We start from the raw sequence: 26,722 nt of genomic DNA, 5'->3' as shown, positions 1-26,722 counted from the left end.
TACTTCTGGATCGAAGTGTCGGCGTAGCTACTCCGCAGGTCTTTGCGGTGCCGCCGTAGCTTCTCTCACCTCTCCAAAAATGGAACCGAGCGAAGGGCAACGCACAACGGCAAGAACTGTGATTGTCCCGCTTCGTATTTCCCCCTGCCTGTATCCGGTTGATGTCCGCCGATACAGAAGACAATGGAGCAGATCGAAGAGGGACGAGCAGAGGAGGTTTGCAAATATGTTAATTTGTAGGACACCTCATCTCCGAATTAGAAAGACTACCAGATGTCACTGAATTCGTGGTGAGACATATCCCAGAACATGGGTTTCAGCGAATGTACTACTACTTCTTTTGTTATTATTTCCGTTAACAAAGCACGCCACTGCCACCTAGCGTTTCGGTGGTCTACGCGCAGAAAACACAGAACTATAACTGCTCCCACCGCTGTAGACACCTACAGCGTAGCAATGGCGGCACTTTAACGCAGAAGTATAACTTGGCCTTAAATCTAATCCCGTGGATGGCCAGTTTGGCATTTTGCTGTAGATGCCCAAATCAAGTCAAAAGCCCCAACTCCTGTACACAGGTTGACATGGTGATAGATATCAAGAATATAAGACAAAATGTGAGCAGGACAGAACGTCTAACTTTGTCTCCCAGAAAGCTGTGCAACATTAGCGCATTATTCATCCCTATCCAATGCAGTAAATGCACCAATTGTGCTCCATGAAAACACTCCAATGTGTTTGAGGCTTGCGTCCAAATATATAGGTAGCTGTAAGCCCTAATGTGTAGGAACTTTTAGAGCGGTGGACTGGGAATATTTGTCTTAGAGATGGATGAGACAGTAGACGTAGCTCGCTGTATAAGCAGGCTAGCACCGTCTACGATATTGTGTTTACTCTGCGCTGTCTGTCAACTCTTCTATTTGACTTACCCTCCCAAAGTGTTTAACTTCTACCGCTGAACTGTGGTTAGAGAAAGAGAGGGGAAGGTGAGGACGAGACACAGAGGGAGACCGATGGAGCAAGACGGGAGGGGAAGATGCGGGGAGAAGGAGAGACGGGGAGCGGGACAGGAGAGAAACAGAAGAAAAGAGAGGGAGGGAAATAGTCAGAGAAAGAGAGAGAAAGAGAGAGAGAGAGAGCGGCAGTGCTGTGATGGAGGCAGCGTTTGGAAAAAGAGAGAGAGACAGAGGAAAGAGAGATGAATGAGTGTGGTGCCGGTATCAGGGGAGGGCAGACGGCGGCTATGGCGGCGGCGGCGGCTGTGTGTGTGTGTGTGTGTGTGTGTGTGTGTGTGTGTGTGTGTGTGTGTGGGTCAGAAGGAAAGGGAAGCAGGCTCGCTGGGTCGTCTCTGCGCCGGAGTGGGCCGTTAATTAAATCTGAGGGACAGACAGGAGGGCTGCCTCCCTCCCTCCCTCCCTCCCTCCCTCCCTCGCTCTCTCACTCCCCAGCCGCTGGCTATTCGGAGGCTCAGTGAGGGGAGGAAGTGAGAGAGGGAAGGAGGGAAGGAGGGGGAGAGCAGGGGCGCCGACGCTGAGAGTCTGGCTGCCTGTGGAGACTGTAAACCGTGGCTCTGCGGTCAGGCCGGAGACTCAAACAGGCAGATAAGGTGTTTTTGGACCGCCGCTCTCTCTCTCTCTCTTGCTCGTTCTCTCTCTCTCTCTCTCCCTCTGTCTCCCTCTCTCTCTCCCTCTGTCTCTCTCTCTCCACCGCTCCCTGCACTCAGACTCCCAGAGGCAGTTAAAGCCTGTCGATGGTGTGTGTGTGTGTGTGGCGTATTTGTGTGGCTGGGGGTTGTAGCAGTGGTTTAGGGCTTGAGCACATATTTGTGTGTGTGTGTGTGTGTGTGTGTGTGTGTGTGTGTGTGCACCTTTTCGTGTGTGGTTTTAAATGCCTGGTTTTAGATGTGTGCTTGCGTGTGAATGTGCAACCAAGCATGTTTGTGAAAGAGCTTTTTTTCAAACTGATTGTGAGAGAGAGAGCATTGCTTTTAAATAAGAATATAACTGGCCATAGTCATCTGGCTTGGTCCCTACTCTAATACACAAACACAATATTTTTTAACTCTTTAAGCTCTGTCTACTCCTGTGTAGCTGTAGGACTTATAACATGATTAGAATAGCAAGGCAATTCTAAATGAAAGTAGAAATTCCAGGATTTCTGATAATATCAGTTACATCATCTCAGGTTTGAAAAAATCATTCATATAAACACGCTACCACTCCAATGAAGAGTTGAAATTAGCAGATGACATTGACATAAGATTCAAATAAAGTTGTTTTCCCTATCTTTGAAGGCACGTAATGGAAACTTAAAGGGGAAATTAAAGTGCTTATCCAGGAAATCCTTGTTTTTTTTTTGTTTTTTTTTGGCGACGTCTTTGCTGCTAAGTGGTCATTGCTGTGGTGTTTTTTCTCTGCGCTTCCCAAAGGTCACTTCACAGTCAGAGAGTGTCGCCAGTACTGTGACGTCTTTTTCCACGGAGTTTCTGTTGATGAAGTTTGAGTTTCTGTCGTTTCTGTTCTTTTTCTGTTTAGCTACGGTGGCTATCGCTGCTCATGCTAACTACCCAGTTCTTCTTCTGTTTATTCCAAACAAACTGCTGCTGTTGCTGCCAGAAACAAAAAAAACGCATCACTTCTTGTGCGGCAGAGGATTTTTCCCAGGAAAGACCTACCTGACTTCGGGTGTTTAGAACAAGCAAATGTAAAAGCTTTCATGAACTGGGTGTGGGTTGAGTTACTGTGGCGTTATATCAAGATAGAGAGAAGCAAATATGAAAATGTTGTGGATTATTACTTTAAGGTCAGCCACATTTTAAACAGATGAGTAGACTTTCCGTTACGTACACACACACACACACACACACTGACACTGCACATACACACACTGATAAGCAGCATGCACAAAGCTCTGGGTAAATTAATTTGTTTTTCTAGCGTATTTTCCCTACTCAATCTTCTCCTCCCATAATTTTTATTCTTCTTCTTTAGCTGTGTTCGTCCCTTTTCACCCCCCCTCCCCCTCTCCTTCTCTCCCTTCCTGAGGGTTCACTGTTGGAAAGAGAGAGAGAGAGAGAGACAGAGCAGCAGTGTGTGTGTGTACATGCGCACGTGTTGGCGCCGCCGCATCCTCCCCTCAGCGTGAGCGGAAGCGCCTCTCTCCCCCGTCTCCATCACCCCCCCACCCCCCCTCCCCTCCCTCCCCTCCCTCTCCCAGCTGCGTCGGCCCGTAAGCCAATCAATGGCGGGGCTTTCAGGGCCGGCGGAGGCCCCGGCGCGCGGAGGGGGGATCAATAAGTTATTAGCACCATTCTGTCAGCTGTAATGTGGAGATTGATCGGGGGGCCGCGGCTGGCGGCCCACCCCACGTCCCCGCCCGTCACTCCCCCCTTTCCCCGCACAGCCCCCCTCCCCGGCCTGATAAAGATGACAGATTAACGGAGTAAGAGAGGAATTAAGGAGTCTGGCTGTCTGAGCTGTCACCACGCTCCATGGGAAGGAGCACAGAGAGGAGGAGAGGAGAGGAGGAGGAAAGGATGAGGGAGCGGAGGAAATCAGAGAGAGAGAGAGAAAGAGGAATGTTCCCCTGTCTGACGGTTCGTCTTGGTGGCGGCAGATGAGAGAGGAGTGGCCGAGGTCCTGCTGTTCTCTCCTCCATCCGTCCCTCTGTTCTCATCTCTCTTTCCCCTCAGTGGGAGGAAGGAGAGATAAGGAGGAGGTTAACTAGTGAGGAGGAACTGCGGCAGAGGGCAGGACATGTGCTGTATTAGGTTGACTTCCTAAGAAAAAAAAAGGCCATAACACAAACACTAATAAGTTAGCTTTGACTCTATGTTGCCTAGCAAAAGCTAACAGAAAGCTATATTAAATACAGCAGCTAATGCTATTTGTGTGAAATTATGGTATTATTTTCATAAATGAGTGTGTAGCAAGAAAGCTAAAATAAAACTACTAACTCTATTACCACTACTTCATTGGCAATATTTACAATAGGCAAAATAAAAACAGGAAAAACACCAGAGTAACAAACTTGTAGCACGGCTGGTGGGAATAGAAGGGTTAGCATCGGCGCTACAGCAGAGCTCAGGGTTCGGCATTAAATGGGAGCGCCAGTGCTCTAAGAAGCCCCATTTAATTGGCTTTAAAAGCTTTCCGCCCTCAAATCTCTGGCCCTCGGGCACTAGCTCAGGAGACACAGTGTCTTGAGTGAGGTCGGCTCAAGAGACAACTCAAGTGTGTGTGTTTGATCATGAGAGTCTCTGTGGGTGTGGGTGTGAGTGTGTGTGTGTGTGTGTGTGTTTGGTAGGAAAGGGGATTTAACTAATGGGGTCCTTTATCCCCCCCCACCACCCCCCTCCCCACTAAAAGTGATAGTGACTTTTTTTGGTTTGATATTTTCCTACTTATGAGAAAGATGGAGACTTTTAGTGTTGTTTAGAAAGGACCAGAGAAAGACGTGCACTGAAGATGATATAGAAACGAGAGGAAAAAGAGAATGAGAGATCATAAAGGAGATGGCAAAAAAAGCAGAAAATGTGAAAGGCATTCAGTGTGTGTGTGTGTGTGTGTGTGTATGTGTGTGTGCATGCGTGCACTTGTCCATTAGCCCCCCCACCACCCCCACACCACCCCCCACTGTCTCTTTGGGGCGGTATAGGGAGTGGATCTCCTCAGGCCCTGAGAGGCAACATCAAACACTGGATCATTAGTGAACCTCCTCCCTCCCTCTCTCTCTCTTCCTCTCTCTCTCTCTCTCTCTCTCTCTCTCTCACTCTCCAACACCAGGGCTCCTCCAGCAGCCCAACAAAAGCCTCTGAGTCCTCTCTCTCTCTCTCTCTCTCTCTCTCTGATCCTTCCCCTCCAAATCTCTCTCTCTCTCTCTCTCTCTCTCTCTCTCTCTCTCTTTCTATCTGTCTCTCGTTACAGAGAAGGAACATAGTGCTAAGTTAGGGTGAGAGGTTAAGGGTCAAAGGTTAGACTCCGCTGCAGCTTCACTCCTCTGTTGACGACTGTTGCTAAGGTAACAACAATATCAGGAGTGGACACATGGCAGAATCGCCAAATGTTGTTTGCCTGGATTTTGCTATGAAATTATGTTTTTTTTCCCCCCTCTGTGCATTGTTTCTGCGTGCTATTTCCACATGCTGCGCAAATGATGAAAAATTGCTTTGTTGAAAAAGAGAGAGGGAGAGGAACCGTTCTCCTTGAGAGGGGGAAAATATGCTCCCCCATCCCTAAAAATACGCCTAGAGAAGTGAGAGAGAAAGCGAGAAAAAAAAAAGAAAGAAAGAAGGGAAGCAGTTGCTGCTGCGGCTTAGCTGGCAGTGTGGGGGAAGAGAGAGAGAGAGAGAGAGAGAAAGCAGAGGAGCATAAGATAGAAATAGAGTGAGAGACAGAGAGAGAGAGAGAGATAGAGCAATGACAAACGGCTTTTTCCTTCCTGCCGGCGCTGCATGCGATGCGCTCTGCATCCCCTCCCACTCTGATTAGGCCCATATTGATTTGAGGTGTGTTTGGGGGGGAGGCGATGGGGGTGGGGAGGAAGAGAGGGATGAGAAGGGAGGAGGGAGGGAGGGAGTGTGTGGTGCTGTAATTGTACACTAGATGCTCCTCTTTGGCGGCAGGGGAAGCGGGGGTGGTGGGTGGGTGGGGGTTGGGGGGGGGGGCAGCGAGGAGGAGGAGGAGGAGGAAGAGGGGAGAGTGTTAATGGGAGGAGAGAGAGAACTCCCCAGTACCCCTGATGGGAGGATGGTTCAAACAGAGACTACAGAGAGAGAGAGAGAGAGGGGGAGAGAGAGAGAGAGAGAGGCATAGGAGGGGGAGGGAAATGAGACGAAAAGATATCAGAGGTGTATGAGGGGAGGCAGTCATACCAGAGACGGCAACAACAACAGAGGAAGGAGGGGCGGGGGGGGGGGATTTTAGAGGTAGAGAAATTAAATAGAAAGACTAGGTGACAGTATGGGCTGAGAGGAATTTCTCAAGCAGATGAGAGGCTCTCGTGCACTTTAGTTCAGTCCGAGGCTCGTGTGCCAACATCTGGAAAAAGAGAAGAAAGAAGAAAAGAGAGAGGAAGAACAGTGATAACACTTGAGGACAGACTGTTGGAAAGAGACAGTGGAGGAGACGACGAGAGAGAGAGAGAGAGAGAGAGAGAGAGAAAATCCCCTCCCCTCCCTCCCTCAGATAGACAAACACACATGCACACACACACACGTGAGTGAGCCAGGCAGATCTGTCATCCACGGCGGTGCAGGCCCCCTCTCATCTCTGACAGAACAGGCACATCTCCAGACGCCCGTGGCTTGCTTCACTCGCCCCGTTTCTCTCTCTCTCTCTCCTTCTCGCTCTCTCGCTCTCTCCCTATCACTTTTTTTTCTTTTTGGCTCCCTTTCTTTCTCTTCTCTAACTCTGTATTTCCAAAGCAGCCGCCATGTATACAGGTACACACAGAGCAGAGCAGCGATACCAAGCTTTTACTTTTCACTATTTTCACTGACCGCTCTTTCTTTCTTTCTTTCTGTGTGTGTGTGTGTGTGTGTGTGTGTGTGTGTGTGCGATTACAGATGACCTTCTAGGCAAGAGGAGAAGCTACTCTCCCAACAGCAGCAGCGAGTGTCCCTCTGACAGCAAGAAGTCACGTAGCGTGTCCCCCAAAGGTAAGACCATGCAGTGTGTGTGTGTGTGTGTGTGCTTGCGTATGCTGTGACGTTACAGATGAACTTCGACGTGTGATGTTTCATTTTTCTGAGAAGAGAGGGATGAAATAAGACAGGTTGACTGAGTGATAGAGTCAGGATGGAAGGTGGAGCGAGAGAGAGAAGGAGTGGGGCAGTATTGATTTAGCGGCGGAGGAGAAAGTGGGTGTGGGTCAGCGTGTTAGGGTTAGTGTGATGATGGGAAAACCCTCCCACCCACATACACACACACACCCATCACACACGCACACACATGCATACGGAAACACACACACACACACACACACACACACAGACATTCTTACTCTCACATACATGTAGACACACTTTTGCCCCCTCTCTCTATCAACCCATTTCCCTCTCTCTCTCTCTCTTTCACACACACACACACACACAGAGGGGGAGGGGTGTCAGCAAAGCTGTGAGAGGAAGTCATTAACAGGGAAACAGGGCAGGGGCGGCTGTCATGTTTGCTTCCCTCCAAGCGCGCGCACACACACACACACACACACACACATATAAACATACACTTACATTTTAGAATAATAGCTCCTTTAGAATGAATAATCCTTACTATTTCCACAATTTGCAATATTGATTTTGCAGTTGATTCTTAAAGTACACACTTCTTCCTACGTTTAGTTTGCTGTGTGTTTCCTATGTGACCTGAGAACAGCGTATATAAAAAGCGGACCTTGACAAGGCGTACCTAGGCAAGTCAGCACCCTTCTGTAGCCTCTGCAATCCAGTGGCCATCCTCTATTATTCATTTCTCCCTTGTGTGGCGTGAGGCCGGGCGCCGGGGTGGAGCCGGCATGGCCACCCTGCCCGTCTCCCTGGGGTCCTGAGGAGGACTTCCTGACTGATGCATTAAACAGCAGGCAAAGCCAAGGGCAGCTCGCCGCACATGCGGCCCCATCTCTGGAGACACACACACTACATGCGAACACAAACATGAATCGTTTTGACTTTTTGATATGCCATCGAATAGTTACTTTGGTGGTGAAATGCTGTGTAAAAGAGAAGATGGGTAGGGTATTTGTGTATGTGTGTGTGTGTGTGTGTGTATGTGTGTGTGTTTGGAGGTCAGATTGAGTTGTGTAGAGCTCAGCAAGAGACCGGTGCTGACCTTTGCCCTCTGGCTGACCTGGCAGCCCTGCCTGGAGCCTCTTTCTCTCACTCCGTGTAGAGAAGCACTCATTCCCAGCCATTATAGTCTTACTTAGACACAACCAGGCTTCTGAAAGATGCATGGGTTTATGTGTGTGTGTGAGAGGGAGAGATGGAGTGTGTGTGTGTGTGTGTGTGCGCATTCAACTGCATGTGTGCCTGTTTGTGTACTCGGTGTTGGCTTCCTTTTAAGGCAAATGGGGCTTGTGTTTTTATTTTGACTGTGTATGCTTAGGCGTGTGTGTGTGTGTGTGTGTGTGTGTGTGTGTGTGCGGTTAGCTTTGGCTTTTAATGCAAACAATCCTTGTGTATGCCTTGTATATTCTTCTTTTGCTGTGTATTTGCATAAGAGAGACAGATCAGGTTTGTGTGCGTGTGTGTGTGCAGCCTGATAGCCAGAGAGGTGCATTTAAACCATTTCAAAACACTGCTGATCCAATGTCTTAACCTTGAGCTGTGTCCACACCCAAACACTGACACTGCACCAGTGTGTGTGTGTGTGTGCATTGTCTATTTGTGCTACGTCTCCTTGCCTCCAAGTTTGGCGACAGACACTATCCCTTAATGACTAATGCAGGTGGAGAAATGGATAGAGAGAGAGAGAGAGAGAGAGATAGCAGAGGGATAGAGCCAGAGAGATTGGATGCCGGCGAGTAAATGATGTCTGTTTTTCTTTCTGTTGCAAAGTCGGCACCCCCCGCTGTGTTTAGAGAGACAGAAAACTTTAGACAGGCAGAGACTAGTCGCACACGCACGCACACACACTTGAGGACCTCGGGTGGATTAGCTGGAGCTTGGCGGTGGAGACAGAGATGGCTGCGTGCTCCCTTCCTCCCGCTTCTCACCCCCCCTCCCCCTCCTCCCCCTCCTCCCCCCCTCCTCCGCGCCACTCCTGCTCGCCTGCCCGGGGCCAGGCTCAGGTTTCAATGAGGAGGAGGGAGGGAGGTAAAAATAACCCCTGCTTTTCCTCTACTTCTCCCCCTTCCTCCTCCTCCTCCTCCCCTTTCCCCCTCTCCTAACTCCCTTCCTACCCCCCCCCTCCCTCCCTCCCTCCCTCACCCTTACCTTAGATCATGTTACTATTGACGGAGAGAGGGAGGAGGGAGGTCAGAAAGAGAGATTAAGTGTGGGGAGTGACAGCTAGATAGAAGATATCACACATCACATCATCTTCGCAACACCTTAAACACAGCGCAGTAGCACACACTAGTAGCAACACTGCACTCTCACACAGTGGAAACAGCGTGGAAACAGTGTTTTTTTTTGTTTTTTTAATATGCATTATATACAGTCAAAGTGCAGTACAGTAATACTACTCTCCTCATAACCTTTCACCCTATGCTGCTGTTAGCACTGGATGCTACAGTGCTCTCTGGCTGAGAAGTGGTGGGTTCATGCTAGGGCCAGGTTCAGACCATTAACAATGTATAGGTCTGTATGTGTATAGCTACAGCTACAAAGGCTGCCATTTGGTCAGTGCTGTCTCCATTCTGATTGACCCGCGCATACACGTTTTCAACAGCGATCATGTCTCTTGGCCGACTTTTGAATGAGGGTGTATGCAGTTTGTGATGTTCTTTTTTAAAGCTACGGTAGGCAAGATTTTTATGTAAAAATTCGCCTGTCTTATCAGCCTAACTCACAAAGTGGGTCTGTGATAAAGGAGAGAGTCCCATCCCTGCTAATTGTAAACTTGTATATTTTTTCCCTATTTGCCGAAATGAAATTCTTCATACAAACTGATTATTAAACAGCAGCGAGCTGTTATGTTTTGGTAAAAAGCGATCACAGACCGGCCGGTTTAGTAAGCATGAGCGTGCTGTGTGCAGTTTACTGATGTCATGTTACATGATTTCTGTGTATCAAGCTTGAAATTTTTCAAATGGTTACCGCTCGCTGCCATTTAGAGCTGCCAACATGCAAATTTGCCTTGTGTAGCTTTAATGTGAGTATGTGCTGGAAATAAATCTGGAATCTTCAATACTAGACATAGTGTTCACTATTTTTTACCCCCAGTATGAGAAAGTATGCACTGCTGAATACATAAGGCACTTGTGCAATGTTTTGTTGAAAAGTTAGCGTTGTGTTGGAGGTATTTTGGTGAGTGAATGGGCTTGAGTTGTAGAGCTAGCGGTTGCAAGTCAATGTTGATCCCCTGATGAGTTGGTTATTGATGATCGCTGATTGATTGTAATTTAACCTTTTTCTTCCTGCTCTCCCCAGAGAACTCGCAGAGCCCAGTGGTGGAGGCAGGCGGCGGCCACGGACACATGAGCCCTGAGGAGCACTACAGGCGCATGATGTCAGCGCTCAGCGAGCAAGGATCCTATGAGGAGCAGCAGCAACGCCTCTACCAGCTGGCGAGCAACATGGCCAGCCATGGTCAGTCAACAACCACTGTGTGTGTGTGTGTGTGTGTGTGACCATCATCATCATCAGTGTCATGTTCAAATCAAGTAAAGAGGTTATCTGCAGTGCACTCACATTTAGCTTGTTACACCATATCCCTGAACGCAGCTGAGCTTTAACTTCAAAATAGCTTTTCCTGCACTACCAGTAAGAATTGACTCATACAAGATCTACAGCTACTACTTTTCCTTTAGTTTCTTTAGTTTGAACTGACTTTCAAAGAGTTTCTTTTGGAAGCACTGCACCGGCTCCTATAAAAAGCATCTCTTTCCATCACCTGTCACCAAGTCACCCAGATGCAGTGCTACTTTGTAACCCCAGTGTGTAGCACTGTGTTCTGGGTACCGTGTTAAGGCGTGCCACCCTGCTGCCAGTGTAAAACTCCATCCATGGAGACTGCTGACATTTCTATTTGCAGCGCTTGCCCACCCAATGTCAAAGTGTCACTCAGGGTGATTTCTGACCGCCACGGCTCTCAGTTGTAAACAACACCCACAGCCTCCACACGCGCCAACGCCTCGATTGATCCGGGCGCTCTCATTGGCTGCCTGCCAACTCTCTAAATCTCCCAACACCCTGGAAACCACCAGTGTCCCCCCCCCTTTTTTTTTCTCAATTTCTTCAGACACGTAAAATTTACTGGTCTTAGCTTGTAATATTACAGTTTTGTAGGCTTAGAGAGAGGATTGCAGTTTGATAGGGAAAAAAGAAAATGAGAAAAGTTGCCTCGTTTGGGTTTTATAAGTTGGCTTTATTTTCATTTCACTGTGCCTGCCATCAACTGTTAACCTTTTTCTCCCATTTTTGTAAAGAATGTAACATTAATTGCCACCAGGCTTTATGAGCCCTTTTGCAGTAGCATAAATCCGATCAATGCCCTGGCCGAATCGTAGTTTGAGCTACTTTTATTTTTATTTGATTAGTAATGATTTTTAATTGCTGGCTGCAAATCTAGGGGGCGAAGCCTATAAATGCTTTAATTGCCTTTTCCCTATGTCTTAGAGGAGTTAGAGGCGAGGTGCAGTGCATTGTGGGGATTTTATGGCCCAGGGTGCAGTCTGAGCGCTGGCTTCCCTTCCCAGAAACCTCGCTGGTATGAGGCAGACGCTCTGGCGCAATGCAGACATACCGCTCCCTTTCTTTACTTCTACATGCCAAATCGTTTGGTAGTTTCCGCACAATCCTTTATTCCGCGCACACGCTTTCTTCTTCCAAGTCACACTTAAAGCTTTCTTTCTATGTGCAGAGGAAGAGACAGACGTAGAGAGAGAGACACCAGAAATAAGAGCAAAAAAGGTGAAGATGGAGAGGATTCAGATAGAAAGATAGAAACGGTCAAAGAAGGAAATAAGAGAGGGAGAGAGAGAGGAGGGAAGAGTGAATAAACAACTTTCTCCAGAGCAGGAACGCAAGAAAAAAACCAAAAAAAAACCACGTACTGTACATACAGGATGCGAGTTTATGGTTTATTAATGCTGCCCGGGTCACACATGTATATTCAACTATTTAAAACACACATCATGGCAGAATTTCCTGCTATAGTAATTGTTGTGTTTACATCCACTGTGGTGTTTGTGAGAAAAAAGAGTGTGTGTGTGTCAATTCCTCTAAGCGGATGATAAACCCGCGGGCATCACAAGCATTGCCAGCCAAGACTTTGGTGTTGCTGATATTCCTCTTCGCTTTCCGCACCTGGCAGCCCATTCTGTCTCCTTGCTGACTGCTTATAACCAGGAGTTGACACGCGAAAACGTATTCTCTCACTCGTCTTCCGATCACACTCTCTCCACATCTCTTTTCTCCAATTAACAAGCTTGCGCGGTTAGTGTTTGTCAAGAAAGTGACAGTCTCTCGAACTGGCAAACTACCCCACCGCCACCCCCCCCAATCATGCCCCTCCCCCCTTCCCCCTCCCCCCCATGCCCCTCCACCACCTCCGCTCAGAGAAGGGGATGACTGGAGTGCTATAGCGGAGGTGGGACAGAGGGACGGGCGTTTTGTCTCTTGAGAGGCTGACGTGCATCGCTTCAGTGAGAGCCCCTTGACATTGACCTGGTCTTTGGTGGGCCCCTGTGACCCTCCCTCCCTCCACCCCCCCACCCTCCTCTTCATCCATCTCTCCCACACACCTCCCTCCCCTCTCAAGCACTGCTTTTATACCCCCCCCCCCCCCCGTCTTTTTTTTTTTCCTTTTTCCCCCTTCCAACTCTCCCTTTAGCCTTGGTCCCCGCAGAGCATCCTTTCATGTGTTTGAAGTGGAGGGCACAGAAAATGAAAGTGTGTGCGTGAAAGAGGCGGGGGTGAGGAGGAGCTCTGCGTGTGTGTGTGTGCGCGTGTGTGTGCAAGGTGTTGTTTCGGAGGCTCTCTCTGGTGGACCTGATGGGCAAAAGGAGGGTGGAAGGAGGGGGTGAAATTGGGGTTGGGGGGGGGTGGGGGGTGGGGTGGCAGGGCTGTAGAAGTGGCCAGGAGGGCTTTCCCTCCCTCTTTCATATGATGAAAGGAGAGAGAGTGAGGGAGAGAAAAGAAAAGAGGGGGGGTGGGGTGGGGAGGTAGAGATCCAGATGAAAGTGAAGGGCGGGGTGGGATGGAGGGGGGGGTGCGTTCTTCTGTTTTGTCTCCTGCAGTTTAGTCTCACTTGAAACACGAGGCTGTACACAACATCTCTTTATTATCATCCAAAACGCCACGGAGTTGGAGAAGTCCACCGTACGACTGGATCATCAGAGTACCGACAGTCAAACGTCTAACGCGACGAACTCGCCGCATATTTACTGTTCCCTAAGCCTCTGATACCGGCTGAATACCTCTTCCTGAAAAGACACTTCATTTTCTGGTGTATCGTGCGCTTTAGCGGATGGATGACGGCTTTGTGTACCTGCCAGTCCCACAAATCCGTCACGAGGCCGGCCAAGCTGCATCAGCGCAGCGCTCGTCTGCATTCTCACGCCGAGGAAAACCCGGCTTAACCGAGGGGATTTGGGCCCAACTCCAGGAACGATGGCGGGGAGAAAAATGGGATGGCACAAAAGAGGGATAAGCGGGATGGGTCTGAGTGGCAAACTGGGACCTCCCAAAATAACTCACGCAAAGCGAAGGGAGAGATCTCTTGTGTGTGTGTGTGTGTGCACGTGAGTGTGTGTGTGTGTCCTCAATTAGGATGCTAATTTGCGGTTAAAGGGGCTCTCCCCTTGTGTTTCAACAACCTCTTACAAAGAGTTTTTAGGGAGAAATTCTGGATTTGTGTACCTACTGTCTGTCTAGAGCATGCGCGCACACGCACACACACACACACACACACACAACACAAACACACACACACTCAGGGTAGAGCCCCAGGTGACCCTGCTCCTCTCTATCCACATGAAAGAGAATTAGAGAGAGAGAGAGAGAGAGTAAAATATGGAGCGAATGGTGGGAGTGAAGCATAGCTTTCAATTATCACAATTTTACAAACATAGGGTAGAAAAAACAGAACCGAATGAGAGGAGAAAATGGAGGGTGCGACAGAGAGAAATTATCAAAATAAGCTCAGACTCTCCACACAACCGCTTGTATTGTCTGGGTTTAGCTCCGCCAGTCATTGAGAATAATTTGTGAGGTGGGTTGGTGACCATAGTTGTGACCACGGTCAACTTATAGAGGTCAAGTCCCACCCTGCCACCCCTCCACTGTATATGCAAGTGCATGACAGACTGTGTGTGTTTGTGTGTGTGTGTGTGTGTGTGTGTGTGCTCTCAGGCTCCAGTTCCCTCTGATCCCTCCCTTATCTCTCAACCCCCCCCCCCCCCCCCCCCCCCCCCACCACCACCACCACCACCTCCACACACACACACACCACCGCCGCCCCTCTCACACATACACACACGCGCATGCACACACACCCACCCTCGTCTGCCGCCAGCCGAGTCCCCTGCGGCCTGGCGCAGCAAACAGATCGATACACGGGAGCTAGGCCGCATTAATATCTGTCGCTCCACCCCCCCACCCAGGCGCCCGCTCAACTGCCCCTACACACACACACACACACACACACACACACATCCGAGCACCCACACGCAAGCACCTAAATCACACACACACACACGCACACACAAACACACATCACACCCGCACCGGCGGCGGAAATGGCCCCTAGCTCCCGAGGGATCTGTCTAATTAAAAAAGAGGGGGGAGCTGAGGAGGAGGGAGACAGGGGATGTGGGGAAGAGAAGAGAGAGAGATAGATAGCGAGAAAGAGAGAGAGAGAGAATGAGGGAGAGAGAGAGGGAGAGGGAGGAGAGAGAGAGCAGGATGGATTTTTCTCTCATTAGAAGCCATGTCTCCTGGTGTGGCCTGGCCCGGCTGATAATGATGAGGCCTCTTCTCCTCCGAGGGCGAGAGAGAACAGGGGAGGGATGCTGGAAGAGAGAGAGAGAGAGAGGATAGAGGGATGAAGGAAGAAAGAGATGGAGTGAGGCAGGCGGTTGAGGGCAGGAGGCGGAGGGAGAGGGCAGACAGAGATAGAGGGAGAAGGCGAGGGGGGGCGGGGGTAAAAATGCTCGGCACCCCATGTGTGAAGTTGCTTCGCGCTCGCTATACATGGCACAAAAACACAGGCCATTATTTGTTTTGAAAACATTATCACACACATCGTCATTTTCCACAGTGTTTTTCTAGCCTTCTCTTTTTTTCCATCCCATCCCTTCATTTCCTCACATTTGCTTGAAATTGGTCAGCTCAAAAGCGTGAAAGATGGATTTGCCTGGTGTGTGCTAATTTCATATGCCTGTGCCAAAGTCTCTGTATTTAGTTTATCTTTGTTCCCTGTGCATGTGTATGTGCTTGTGTGCGTTTGTGTGTGTAAGTGTATACGGGCTCAACATGGGGATTAGAAAATGCATGTCGATCATTTTCCGCAGTAATGTGGAATGAGCCGAGAAGAGTTTAGAAATGACTTATTGGGGTGTTTACGAGGTATCAGCATACTTTAGCGCTCATATCCACCACTATAGCACAACACACAGCTTGCTGCACCTCTACCGTATCGCTCTAAAACCTGAAACATTTGCATTTATAGCCAATGTACAGTGCGTTTAAGATCAGCCATAAACTATAAGCTGGAGAAATGTATAGCTGGTAGGATTTTCAGTCTAAAAATGTCCCATACAAAGCTATTTCTGTTCTGAATGTTTCAAAAATCTTATGTTGAGTATCGAAGTGAGCGATTGGATGCTAATTTTTTTCTTCTTCTCTTTCTTCCCTTCTTGTTCCTGCCTTTCCTCTTTGCCTTCAACTCCTAATCCTTCATCACCTTCGTCATACCGACTCCATTTTCCCGTCTTTCTCCCTCTTGCTCTCCGTTTTACTCCCCCTCAATCTTGTACCCCCCCTCCTCCTCCTCCTCTATCTAGATGTGTTGCGTGCTCGCCAGGAGGCGCTGGCTGCAGCGGTGAGGAACCCGGGGGCCTTGGAGGCTCACCTGCCCTCGGCAGGCAGCTCCTCTTCATCCAGCCAGAGACGCAAGCAGGGTCTGCCGCAGCACCGAGATGCACACTACACCGACAGGTAGGAGAGGCAGACAAACACACACACACACACACACACACAGACAGACACACACTCGCAACCCAAATCTCTCTGTCAGCCCAGTCCTAGCGAGCCATCGAAACCACATCCCTGCCCTGCTTGCAATACCAGCAATATTCATCATTAATAACGCCCACATCCTCCACACATACATACTGCATGAGAGGCCCCAGTTGCTGTTTGTGTGTGTGGGTGTGTGTGCCTACATGCACATGTATATGTGGAAGGTGCAACAAAAAATGGCTGAATTGTGCACTGAAATGAGGCAATACAAGAAAAAATTGTTGGAAGTTGCGGGAAAAAGGTCTAAGGAACGAAAGTAAATCAAGTTAATCGGCTCTGCCAGTTTGCATCACTACACCACTGCATCCACTCCCCCTTTCCATCCATCCATCCATCCATTCCTACCTTGCTCAGCTTGATCTGATCTCATCTTTCTTTCTTTACTGTTGCATACTGTGCGTATATATATGTGTGTGTGTGTGTGTGTGTGTGTGTGTGTGTGAATGTATGCGCATCTCCACATATACGGCTAAACTAAGGATCCAATAACCTCTTGGCTACCACTATGGAGCTGCACGCCTGCCTCCCCTCCTCCTCCTCCTCCCTCCTCCTCCTCCTCGGCTTCCTCCCCCCCCCCCCCCCCCCTCCTCTCCCCCTGGCGCTGGCCCCTGCGCCTCCCAAACAAAGCCGGGGGCAGCGGGAGTGGGCGGGTAATTGCTTGTCGATTATTTATGTGGCGCGGGGAGAGGCGGGGGATCGATAATGGGCCGGCGGGGCGGCGGCAGGGGGGGAGGGTGTGTATGTGTGTGTGCGAGAGAGAGACAGAGAGAGAGGAGCGGTGAGGGGTGGGGGTGGGGATATAGGCAGGAAGCAGAGCGGCCGGGGCGCTGCGTGGTGCAGCTCTGGGAGGCTGCGGGGGTGTATATATGTGTTTGTGTGTGTGTGTGTGTGTGTGTGTGTGTGTGTGTGAAGGAGGGGGGGATTGTGCGTGTGTGTTTGTTCCATTTTTCACGCTGGCGGTCTGCATGCGTGCTCATCTATGCGGATTGAATTTAGGTTTGTTTGTGTGAATATGTGTGCTAATTTGCGTGTGTGTGTGTGTTTGTGAGGCCAGTGGTGCAGTGTGAATGTGGTCAGTGAGCCGCGGCTGTTCTCCGACAGCACACAGAGTAATTAGCCACACAGGACCGGGGAGAGTTAACTAGGCCTTACCCTCCCTCCCTCCGTCCATCCATCTCTCTCTACCTCACTCCATCCCCCTCTACCTCCCGCTCATCTCCTCTTTAACCCTTTCACTCAATTTTTTTTTTTTTTCCTTTTTTTTTTTTGGTAACTAAAAAAGAGGGGTTAACGAGGAAAAGATGTTGGAGTGCCCTTCCTGTCACTTGTGCCGTTGCCTGAATGAGAGAGAGAAAGAGAGAGAGAGAGAGAGAGAGAGGGAGAGAGAGAGAGAACGGCTACAAGTGCATGCAAATGTGTGTATATCGCTGCACTATATACTTGTGTGTGTGGTTGCTAGCCAGAGCACATTTTTTCATTGACACTGTAAAAAGGCCAGGCTTTGTGGGCGGCCCTGCCCCCCCCCCCCCCCCCCCCCCCATAAAACATACATCACCCATAACGGTCAGAGAAAAGGTTGAAAATTAAGAAAAAAGAGAGTGGAATTAGTGCAAAGTGGAGAGAAAATTAAAAATAGAGATAATTGGTGAGTTAAAGGAAGAAAGAGAGAGAGAGAGGGAAAAGCAGGCTGAGGAAGTGAGTTAGAGACGGACTCTCTCTCCCTCTCTCTCTCTAACTCTCTCTGTGGCTCACCTTTCCATCGACCCCTCATCATTGATTATCTGGGGCCCATTAGGGCCCATTGTTAAAAACAAATCATTAGGGCCGCTCGATGGGCTTAGAGCCTGGCGCTCCATTTGTCTGGCCTTAAATGGCACTAGGCTCACCAAGCATCTGCAAGGCAAATAGGGGAGGGATAGAGAAAAGTGGAGAGAAAAGGAAAGAGAGAGAGAGAGGGAGAGAGAGACAGTGGAAAAGGGAAGAAGTAGAAAACAGGGCTTGAGAATGGGGATGGAGAGAGAGAGAAGACAGAGAAAAAGACGCAAGAGAGAGGGAGAGAGGAGATGGCGAGAGGAGGAAGCGACTGAGATAGAGTGAGAGAGAAAGACGGAGATAGAAAGGAAGAGAGATGAACCAAAATAGGGAGCGAGGAGATAGAGAGAGTGTGAGATAGGGGGAGCGAGCGAGAGAGAGAGGGAGAGAGCGAGGGAGGGAGAGAGAGAGAGAGCGGAGGGAGCCTCATCCATTTTAATGAGCTTCCTGTGTAAATGTGTTCCTGCGGAGAAGGAGCCGAAGGCGGCCGCGCGGCGCTCCTAATCCCCCCACGCTCCCGTCATTAAGGGCAGCCCTGTCACACACACACACACGCACGCACAGGCGCACACACACAGACACACACACGCACACACACACACACACACACATTCCCTGGGCTGCTGTGGGACGGGGCCGCTGTCGCCACTCTGACAGGTCGTCACACACCAGTGAATTCCCCAGGAGCCCCTGGCCTCACTGCAGGCAGAGAGAGAGAGGGAGAGAGAGAGAGGGAAAGCAAAAGAATGAAAAAAAAAATCCTCAGTATCCAGTGATATAGAGTTGCATGATTATGGGCCTACCTGAAAAATGCTTGAAAATTGTTTGTAAATTTGACTATTTTCAGTCCTACATTGCAAAAGCTAGGTGAGCATTCTTGTGGTCCTTTTATAGCATGTTAGTAAGTTAGTGGTTTGCTAGCAAAATGTACAGATATGGCAAAAAGACCAACACACAGACAGACACACGCACATGCAGACACACACACACACACACACATACAGAGCCCCAGAGCAAAACGACTAATGTCTGCCACTCCTCCCCCAAAATTGCCTCCTATAAAAGGAGGGAGAGAGAGAGAGAGAGAGATGGAGGAAGGGAGTGGAGGGGAGTGCCAGACACACGCTCTCTCTCTCTCTCTCTTTCTCTCTCTCTCTCTCTCTCTCCCCGTGATTAGGCCTAATTATGGTGGCGCAGACGCCTGGCAGCCCCAGTCATGCAGCTTTAATTGACCGTTATTCATCTGCGGGCTAACGCTAGGCAAGGGTAGGCGGCGCGGGGATGGGGAGGGGGAGGGGAGGGGAGGGGAGGGAGGGAAGATCAGAAGGCGGAGTTGGGGTGGGGGTGGGGGGGTTGGATGGGAGTTTGGCATGCGGGAGCCTTAGCGTAGCCTAGTGGAACTGCGCGTCGCAGGCTAATTGCTAGCCCCGAGGGATTAGGCCAGGTGATTACACACTGGGCGGTGTAATTACATAAGCAGCGGCTAGCGGGCCCCGGCTCGCGGCTCCGGGGTCACGCGCCGCAGCCCTCACCCAAGATTAATTGGAGCTGCCACCGGAGTGCGAGGCACCGCCGGAGAGAGCGGTTATACGATTAGCATTAACATTTCAGCGGCGGAGGCGATCGATGAATGGTTTTCACCCCCCACCCCCACAGTACTGGCTCCGACCCCCCCCCCCCCCCCCCCAATCTCATCTCCCCCACTCTTGTATGCGTGCCTTCTCTCCTTGCAGCTCCTCTCTCTCTCTCTCTCTCTCCTTTTCCCCTCACCATTTAGTGTGAGGCGGGAGACATGCAGGCGCTAGCTAATTTGAACACGGTTGCAAAACAATATTTGCGGTTGCATGCGTCCCAGTGTTGGTTTTGATTTTGTTGTTTTCCCCAGCTTGTTTCCCATGTATGCTTTTGTGCGCGGCAGTCACACACAGCTGAGCTCTGATTGGTGTGATAGCAGCAGCTCAGGGGGAGAAAGAGAACGAGAGATAGGAGAGGAAAGAGAGGTGTGGGAAGGAAGAGATAGAGAGCAAAGCCGAGAAAAGACGGTGTAAATGGCTATGGCTTGAGACAACAAGCAGGCAGAGAGCATCGTCACCCACTCGCCTGCTCCGAGCCTTGGATACCGCCACACACTCTCACCAGGTCAAGGTGCAGATGCCTCACTCTTATTCCTCTGACAGCTTTTTATCTGCTTCCATCGTCTCCCTGTGCCCGTGGAAAGGTGGACAGAGGAGAGAGAGAGAAACAGAGAGAAAAAAAGAGAAACAGGGAGAAGTATAGAGAAAGAGAGTGAAATAAAGAGACGTGGGAGAAACAGAAACAGCGAAAGAGATACAAGGTGAGAGGTGAGAGAAAGGCAGGGGGAAAAGAAAGACAGGGTGACAAGGAGGGATGAAGAGGGGAGAGAGAAAACTACAGAGAAAGAGAAGGGGCAGAGAGAGGTGATAGAAATAAAACAGGAGGAGGGGAGAGGGAAAGAAAGGGGTGAGAGAAATGGAGAGACAGAGAGGTCAGAGAGACGTAGAGAGACAGGAGTAAGTAGAGAAAACGAGAGAAAGAGAGAGAGAGAGAAAGGTGAGAGGCGCTTTTTTTTTTTCCCCCCTCAAGGAGGACAAAAGAAGAAGCCCATAATGGAGAGGCCTTTTCAGAAGCGGAGGTTGCAGGACGCTCGATCTTTTCACTGGCTTCAATGCAGCCCAGAGAGCGAGAGGGAGAGAGGGAGGGAAGGAGGGAGAAGGGGCGAAAAAACGTAGAGAAGAGAGGAGGGATGAGTGTTAATTAGAAGGTCCTTCAGCCCGTGGCCCCGGTCGAGACGCAGGGGCCGCCCCAGCTGTCGGAGCATGACACACTGGCATTGTGCATTCAGCCCTCATTATGTGTGTGTGAGTGTGTGTGTATCTCAGTGTATATAGTGTGTATGCGCGCGTGTGTGTGTGTGAGAGAGAGAGAGAGAGAGAGGCGGCAGGGGAAGGGAAGGCTGCAGCCCAGGGTACAACCATGGCCAGCGGCGCTTGCTGCGGCGTGACAAGACTGATGAGGCACTGGGGCGACACGGGGGCCTCTGGAGCTCCACTGATAAAAATACACCACATACAGTGGTGTGGCATGCACGCGCACACACACACATGGACACACACACACAGAAAGAGTTGATACATACTAAGAACCTACAAAAATAGAAAATTATTATGCTACTTTAATGCAGGGAATCATACATTATACATCCCTCCACGCTTAATGTTTTTTTTATTTTAATCATAGAGCCATAAGCCAAATTTGGCTGCTGTGTCTTCAGTGAAATTGAATTTAATGTTGTCTTCTTTATATTTGCATCCATAGGGAACTGTCCCACCCTCCGCCACTGCTGTCCCCACAAAGCGCCCCTCACATCGCCTTAGGACCTCACCTGCGGCCCCCTTTCCTGGGCATGCCCTCCGCCCTGTGCCAGGCCCCGGGTGAGTCATTAGTAATGCTAAGGCTATTAAGCTAATACTAGTGCAGAGCTACCAATAGGTATGTATATGGTAGGATAACAGGTGCATTTTTTTGCCCACATTTACACTGACATGAAGGAAATGTTCCATGACTCTGGGACTACACCGAAGAATTGAACAATGTATTGTAAAATGTCAAAATGTATGGGTGTCATAGGATAATCTTTTTTTTTTTTTTTCAATTCCTGAAAAAAATTCACAGACACAAACAAGGCATGTAACAAAGTTACAGCAGCAGCATAGCTTTTGGGAGCTTTTATGTCACATACATTTTTGCTTATATGTTTTCCTCTTGTTCTGCCACAGGTTATGGTTTCCTCCAACCAGCTCAAGCTGAGATCTTCGCACGGCAACAGGAGATGCTGAGGAAGCAGAATCTAGCCAGGTGTGTGTGTGTTGTAAAGTAACAATAGTGTGACATTTGACAGCTAAGTAAAATAGTGTGATGTGCATTTATTATCGCCTAGAACAAAGCAATAGCTTCAAGCAGTGACATTTTTTTCGAGGACAGGGTGCAAACTTGCAAACATAGTATAAGGTTCATGTGTTTTTAATGCACAGCAGCAGTATTGTAAATATGACCAAACCAACCTGCCTCGGCATTTGGCCTGTATGCTAATCTTTCTGTGTGTCTCTCCTCCTCAGACTTGAGATGTCAGCAGAGCTGCTGAGACAGAAGGAGCTGGAGAGCCTCCACCACCGGCAGCAGCAGCAGCGTCTGCTGGGCTCCGACCACCTGGGGGGTCTACCTCCCGGCTTGCCCCCCGACCACCCAGCCCTGCGCAGCCTGCATGACATCCCAGAGGGTCACCCCCTCCGAGAGGAACTGGCCCGCCGCTCGAATGCCATGCTGGTGCTTCGCCACGGGGCTGCCACACCCCTCCTCACCCTCAACCACCAGCAGCAGCAGCCGGGGGCCTCCTCCACGCCCAAAGACAGCCAGGCACAGAGCTCCACCGCTGGGCCAGATGCCGAATCCAGGAAGGGCCACCGTAGGGGCCCCCAGACACAGCTCCGTGCCGGGGATCACACAGGAGGGAGGGATGACAGAGGAAGGGAGGGAGACAGGGAGGGGCAGGATGAGGAGATGAAGGACTCGGACAGCGAGGCGGAGATGTGCGAGGAGAGGCACGAAGGCCCGGGCGCCAAGGCCAGCAACGTGTCCAGGGACAGGGAGAGAGACGCGGGTAAAGAGATCGGCAGCAAGGGAGCGTGTGACAGTGCCAAGGAGACTGGAGAGAGCTCAGGCAGGCTGAGTGCCCCCTGTAGTTCGGCAGGCGCAGAGTCACCCAGCCGCCACCTCTTTACCCCGGGGCTGGGCAAGGCAGACGTCAAGTACCACCTGCCACCTGGGTTCATGCCACCTCTGCCCGCTCTCCACGCCCAGTCGCTGCCCTTCGGATTCCCCTACGCCAACCCCTACTTTCACACGGGTGAGGGGCTCAGCCACACACACACACACACACACACACACACACACACACACAGGGCCCAGGGCAGACATGTGAAAACCATTAGCATCACTCTCTCTCTGTGTCTCCAGTGTGGAGACCTCTCCCTGTTAGGGGCCCTGCCTCTGACCCCGATGTGACCCTCATGCACACTACCACCACCAGCACAGCCACGTGGGGAGAGGGGGGGGGGGTTGTTTGTTCACACACACACACAAACCCACTCACACACTTCTGCATGTGCGCACACACACACACACACACACCATAGATTCTCCATACCATAGATTGTCACCATCAGCAGTTAAAGACAGAAAAGTGAGATTTTTACTGACCCAAACCCTCCTGTCTCACCATTTATTTAAATTAACTCTTTTTTTTACTCAACCTCAGCATGATTGCTAAGCTTCTTGACAAGACTAATCAAAATTTAATTTCAAGATTTGACCCAAATCTGACCTGCTTGTCCTAAATATTTAAAAAATTCACCCAAAACTGTGTAAACCCACAGGTTTAAGGTTCTGCATCACTGAAAAAAAAAACATGTGAAACAGAACAGCAGGCTCTCCGGTCTTTATACTTGCTATGTGCGTTTATTACAGGACAGTGTTTATGTTGGCTCACAATTTTCACCCACTGCCGTTCTTTTAGGTTCCATGGGAGGTCTTTTCATGGATGGGGAGGACTCGACCACAGCAAACCCTGTGGAGGACATCAGCAAGTGGAGCGTGGAGGACGTGTGTGGCTTCATAAGCAGCCTGGCCGGATGTGCTGAATACACCCAGGTGAGCACCTAGGGTCAGGGAGGAGAAAGAGAGAGAGAGAGAGAGGTAGAGGGCAGGGGTAGGCTGACTATGAATCATGTAAGAATATTGACAAGGATATAATTCATAATGCAGCGCTACTACTATAGTATTTTCAAGGGCATCTCTCGTTGCTTTTAGGCGGAAGCAATCGCCCAAATCAATTTTCTGTTGCTTGAGGGAAAGTGAACTGTGTGTCTTGAGAGTTCATTGTGAATGTGTGTGACTGCATGTGTGTTTGAGGTCATGTCCACATTTGCAGGTTGTGTGTGAATGTACATATATACCTGTAGGCGTGAATGTATGTGTGTGTGTGTGTGTGCATATGGCGATATTTGAAGAATTTTGTTCCAAAATGAGATATCCACCATGTGAGCAAAGTGACCCCATCTCTTACAAAATTAAAAATGGCAAAATATTAAAACAAATTTTAAAATTTAGTACTTTTCAATGGACAATAGGCTGCTCAAGTCCTTGGTTGATAAAACACTTTCCCCATAATGTAGAGATATTGAATGGTAAACTTTAGATTAACTTTTTTTTTTTTCCCCCAAAATATATATATAACGTTTTGGAATAGAAGTCTATTTGTAGGTTGTGTGAGTGTATAGGTATGTTTGTGGGTAGTGTGTGAAAGAATGTGTGTGTGTGTATGCCGGGGCTGTGGCTGAAGCGGCTGTATCTCTGCCAGGTGTTCCGGGAGCAGGCCATCGATGGAGAGACTTTACCCCTGCTCACTGAGGAGCACCTGCTCAACACCATGGGACTAAAGCTGGGGCCTGCACTCAAGATCCGCTCGCAGGTACACACACCACAGACCCGTGTGCCAGTGTGTGTTTGTGTGTTATCAGGTGGACTCATGAGTGCGCTAAATGGGGTAGCTGAACTGTGCGCTCTGTGTGTGGGAGCGTGTTTGGGTGCGCTTGTATGTATGTGTGTTTGTGTGTTTCTCTCAGTAGGCTTGCCCAAGACAAAATACTAGTGTAGTATAGTTGATTCCCTTAAGATAGCCTGCCCCATAGACTGTAGCCCTCCTCCCTCTCCGCTCTCTCCGTCTAAAATACAGTATACAGCATTGTTCCATTATACAATACTGGACTGGCTCTTACTGACAGTCGTATGGTGTCCTCTCATCTCCTCAGGTGGCGCGGCGCGTTGGCAGGATTTTCTACATGACCAGCTTCCCGCTGGCTCTCCCGTTGCCGCCTTCTGCCACCCTGCGCCCCCCAGAGCGGGACCAGGACCCCCTGACCACACCGTCTGACACCCCCCTGCCCCTCTCTCTCTCCCATCCACACCGACCCGCCTCCGCCAGCAGCAGCTCCTCCCCTTACAGCGGCCCCACCCCGGGACGCTCCACCCCCAAGCAGGAGAACGGCAACGGGTCCACAGCGGCGGGAGGATACGAGGCCAAAACCCCTTCGTAGGAGAGGACAACCTGGGATGTGGAGGGCACACCTGCCTCAACTCCAACTGGAGGGCCAAGCAAGGGGGGAAGGGTGGGGGTTAACTGAACCGGAGGGATTTTTGACTCCAAGGCCTCATTTACCAGACTGTCTTGACCACCCCCTCTCCCCCACCTTGGGACCTTTAAGCTGAGACTGAAACTTTATGGGAAATATTGGACTGGAATAAAGGAAGACAACCGGACGATATGGACCGTATCAGGCAAACCAATCAGCTTCCGAGTTTCTCTGCAGTGGCTGTAGCCGAGCAGAATCCAAAGAAACTGGGTTGGAGGGAGACACGTGAAGTGACAGAGGAATAGAGAAAGAGAAAAAGAAGGAGAAAAAGCAGACAGCTGGTCACAGACAGCCTGCCAAAAAAAGGAGCGAAGCCCCGCCACAAATACGACATTCTTGCAAGTCAGACAGTCAGACGCTAGCGGAAACTCTTCCTTCCTTCCTGGGCTGAAGGAAGCTCTGCTCTCTCACTTTCTTTCTCTGTCTCTATCTCTCTCACTGCTCCCACCACAAGCTCTGCAGAACCCAGGAATTAAAAAGAGAGACGCCTCTCCCCTCTTTTCTCTCCCTCCTCCCCCTTTCCTCTCCCCGCCCGCCCGTCTCCCGAGGCCAAACGGCTCCGTGGAGCCGTCTTTTAGAGGCTGGAGTTGAACCATATGCCGAGCAGGACTAGATCTGACCGACTCCCTCTCATCACTGCAACTATGCATTCCACTGTCCCAATACCAAAGATGACCGGATGTGTGGAATTGGAACCATGCTTCACAATGTTTCTGCTGTTTCTTTTTGCGTAATGGTCTTAGAGAAAGACATGGTCCAATAGGGGAAAGCTAGGCTAGTGCCTCATGTGATGGACTCGACTTGAGGTGACGCAGGTACCACAGGTAGGGCGCTGGGTAAGGTTGTCATTTCCTGACCCGCACCTGACATACAAAGGCTTAAAAACGTTGCTGATATGGAAAAGCCTCAATGACGAATCCACGGTGGCTATGGTGTGTGGGGCTTGCGTTGTCGTACGCCCGTGTTGACTACTGTGGGAGGTAGAAATTAAAAACATGCAAAATTGTACAGAATCATGCTTAAGATGAAAATATCCTGAAGGTTACATACGTGGTACTTTTTCTTTTGTTAAATGTAGTTGCACGAATACAGTTTTCTTTACTGAAAAATGTGACTTGCTGAACTTTGGTGGTACTTTTGTTCATATTTTTTTTTTGTTCTGCCATTTTTTAAAAGTGTAATATTAAAAAGAAGCCCCAATCTTGAATGCTACTTCAGCATATAAATACGAGGAAAAAATATTTATAGGACTTTTGATGTAGTAGATAAAGCAGATTATGATATGTATTATAATTAGCCCTTGAGATGGATCCCAAAGATACCTTTACTTTGTTTTCTCTTGGTTGCAGGGAAAAGAAAGGCACAAAGCTCTTAATGCAAATGTTTTGAATTTGTTATGGATTTTTTTTAAAACTATGTAAGCAATGAATTAAAAAAATGGTCTCTAGATTTCCCTTCAAAGTTTTGTCTTCATCCTATTTTTCTATTCACCACATGGTGAAATAAATCCTAAAGAAATTCCTCCGCTTTTCCTTTTCTCTCTGGTGTGTGTATGTATGGTGTGTGTGTGTGTGTGTGTGCGTTCCTGCAAGAGACAATGTATGTGCCTTCTCCTCCTCAGGTGTTTGTGATTCTTACTTCTATAAAAATGTGCATGAGGGAGCGTGCAGTTTCCTGATGTGGTGTGTGTGTGTGTGTGTGTGGAGGGGAGGCGACCCATGGGGGCATAGTTCAGGTCAAC

The 26,722-nt window shown here is 49.5% G+C and overlaps 1 protein-coding gene across 2 annotated transcripts in view; it reads left to right on the top strand.

Annotated features, from left to right (window-relative positions):
- The window catches only part of samd11 (sterile alpha motif domain containing 11), a 51,644-nt gene extending 25,193 nt beyond the window's left edge, over positions 1-26,451 (top strand). The window contains exons 5-13 of one of the 2 annotated variants that reach the window (XM_071908803.2): positions 6,563-6,655; positions 10,088-10,246; positions 15,664-15,817; positions 21,050-21,165; positions 21,511-21,589; positions 21,850-22,637; positions 23,307-23,440; positions 24,150-24,260; positions 24,601-26,451. In XM_071908803.2, coding sequence (XP_071764904.1) covers positions 6,563-6,655; positions 10,088-10,246; positions 15,664-15,817; positions 21,050-21,165; positions 21,511-21,589; positions 21,850-22,637; positions 23,307-23,440; positions 24,150-24,260; positions 24,601-24,885 — 1,919 coding nt within the window. In that variant the 3' untranslated portion in view covers positions 24,886-26,451. The remainder of the gene's footprint in view (positions 1-6,562; positions 6,656-10,087; positions 10,247-15,663; positions 15,818-21,049; positions 21,166-21,510; positions 21,590-21,849; positions 22,638-23,306; positions 23,441-24,149; positions 24,261-24,600) is intronic. The other variant, XM_078288439.1, reaches the window with a different exon arrangement.
- Positions 26,452-26,722: the final 271 nt, after the last annotated feature.

This window comes from Centroberyx gerrardi, chromosome 14 (assembly GCF_048128805.1).
Source record: "Centroberyx gerrardi isolate f3 chromosome 14, fCenGer3.hap1.cur.20231027, whole genome shotgun sequence".
Classification (NCBI taxonomy): domain Eukaryota; kingdom Metazoa; phylum Chordata; class Actinopteri; order Beryciformes; family Berycidae; genus Centroberyx; species Centroberyx gerrardi.
The sequence above is the reverse complement of the archived record's forward strand: the minus strand, read 5'-3'. Positions and strand labels throughout refer to the sequence as shown.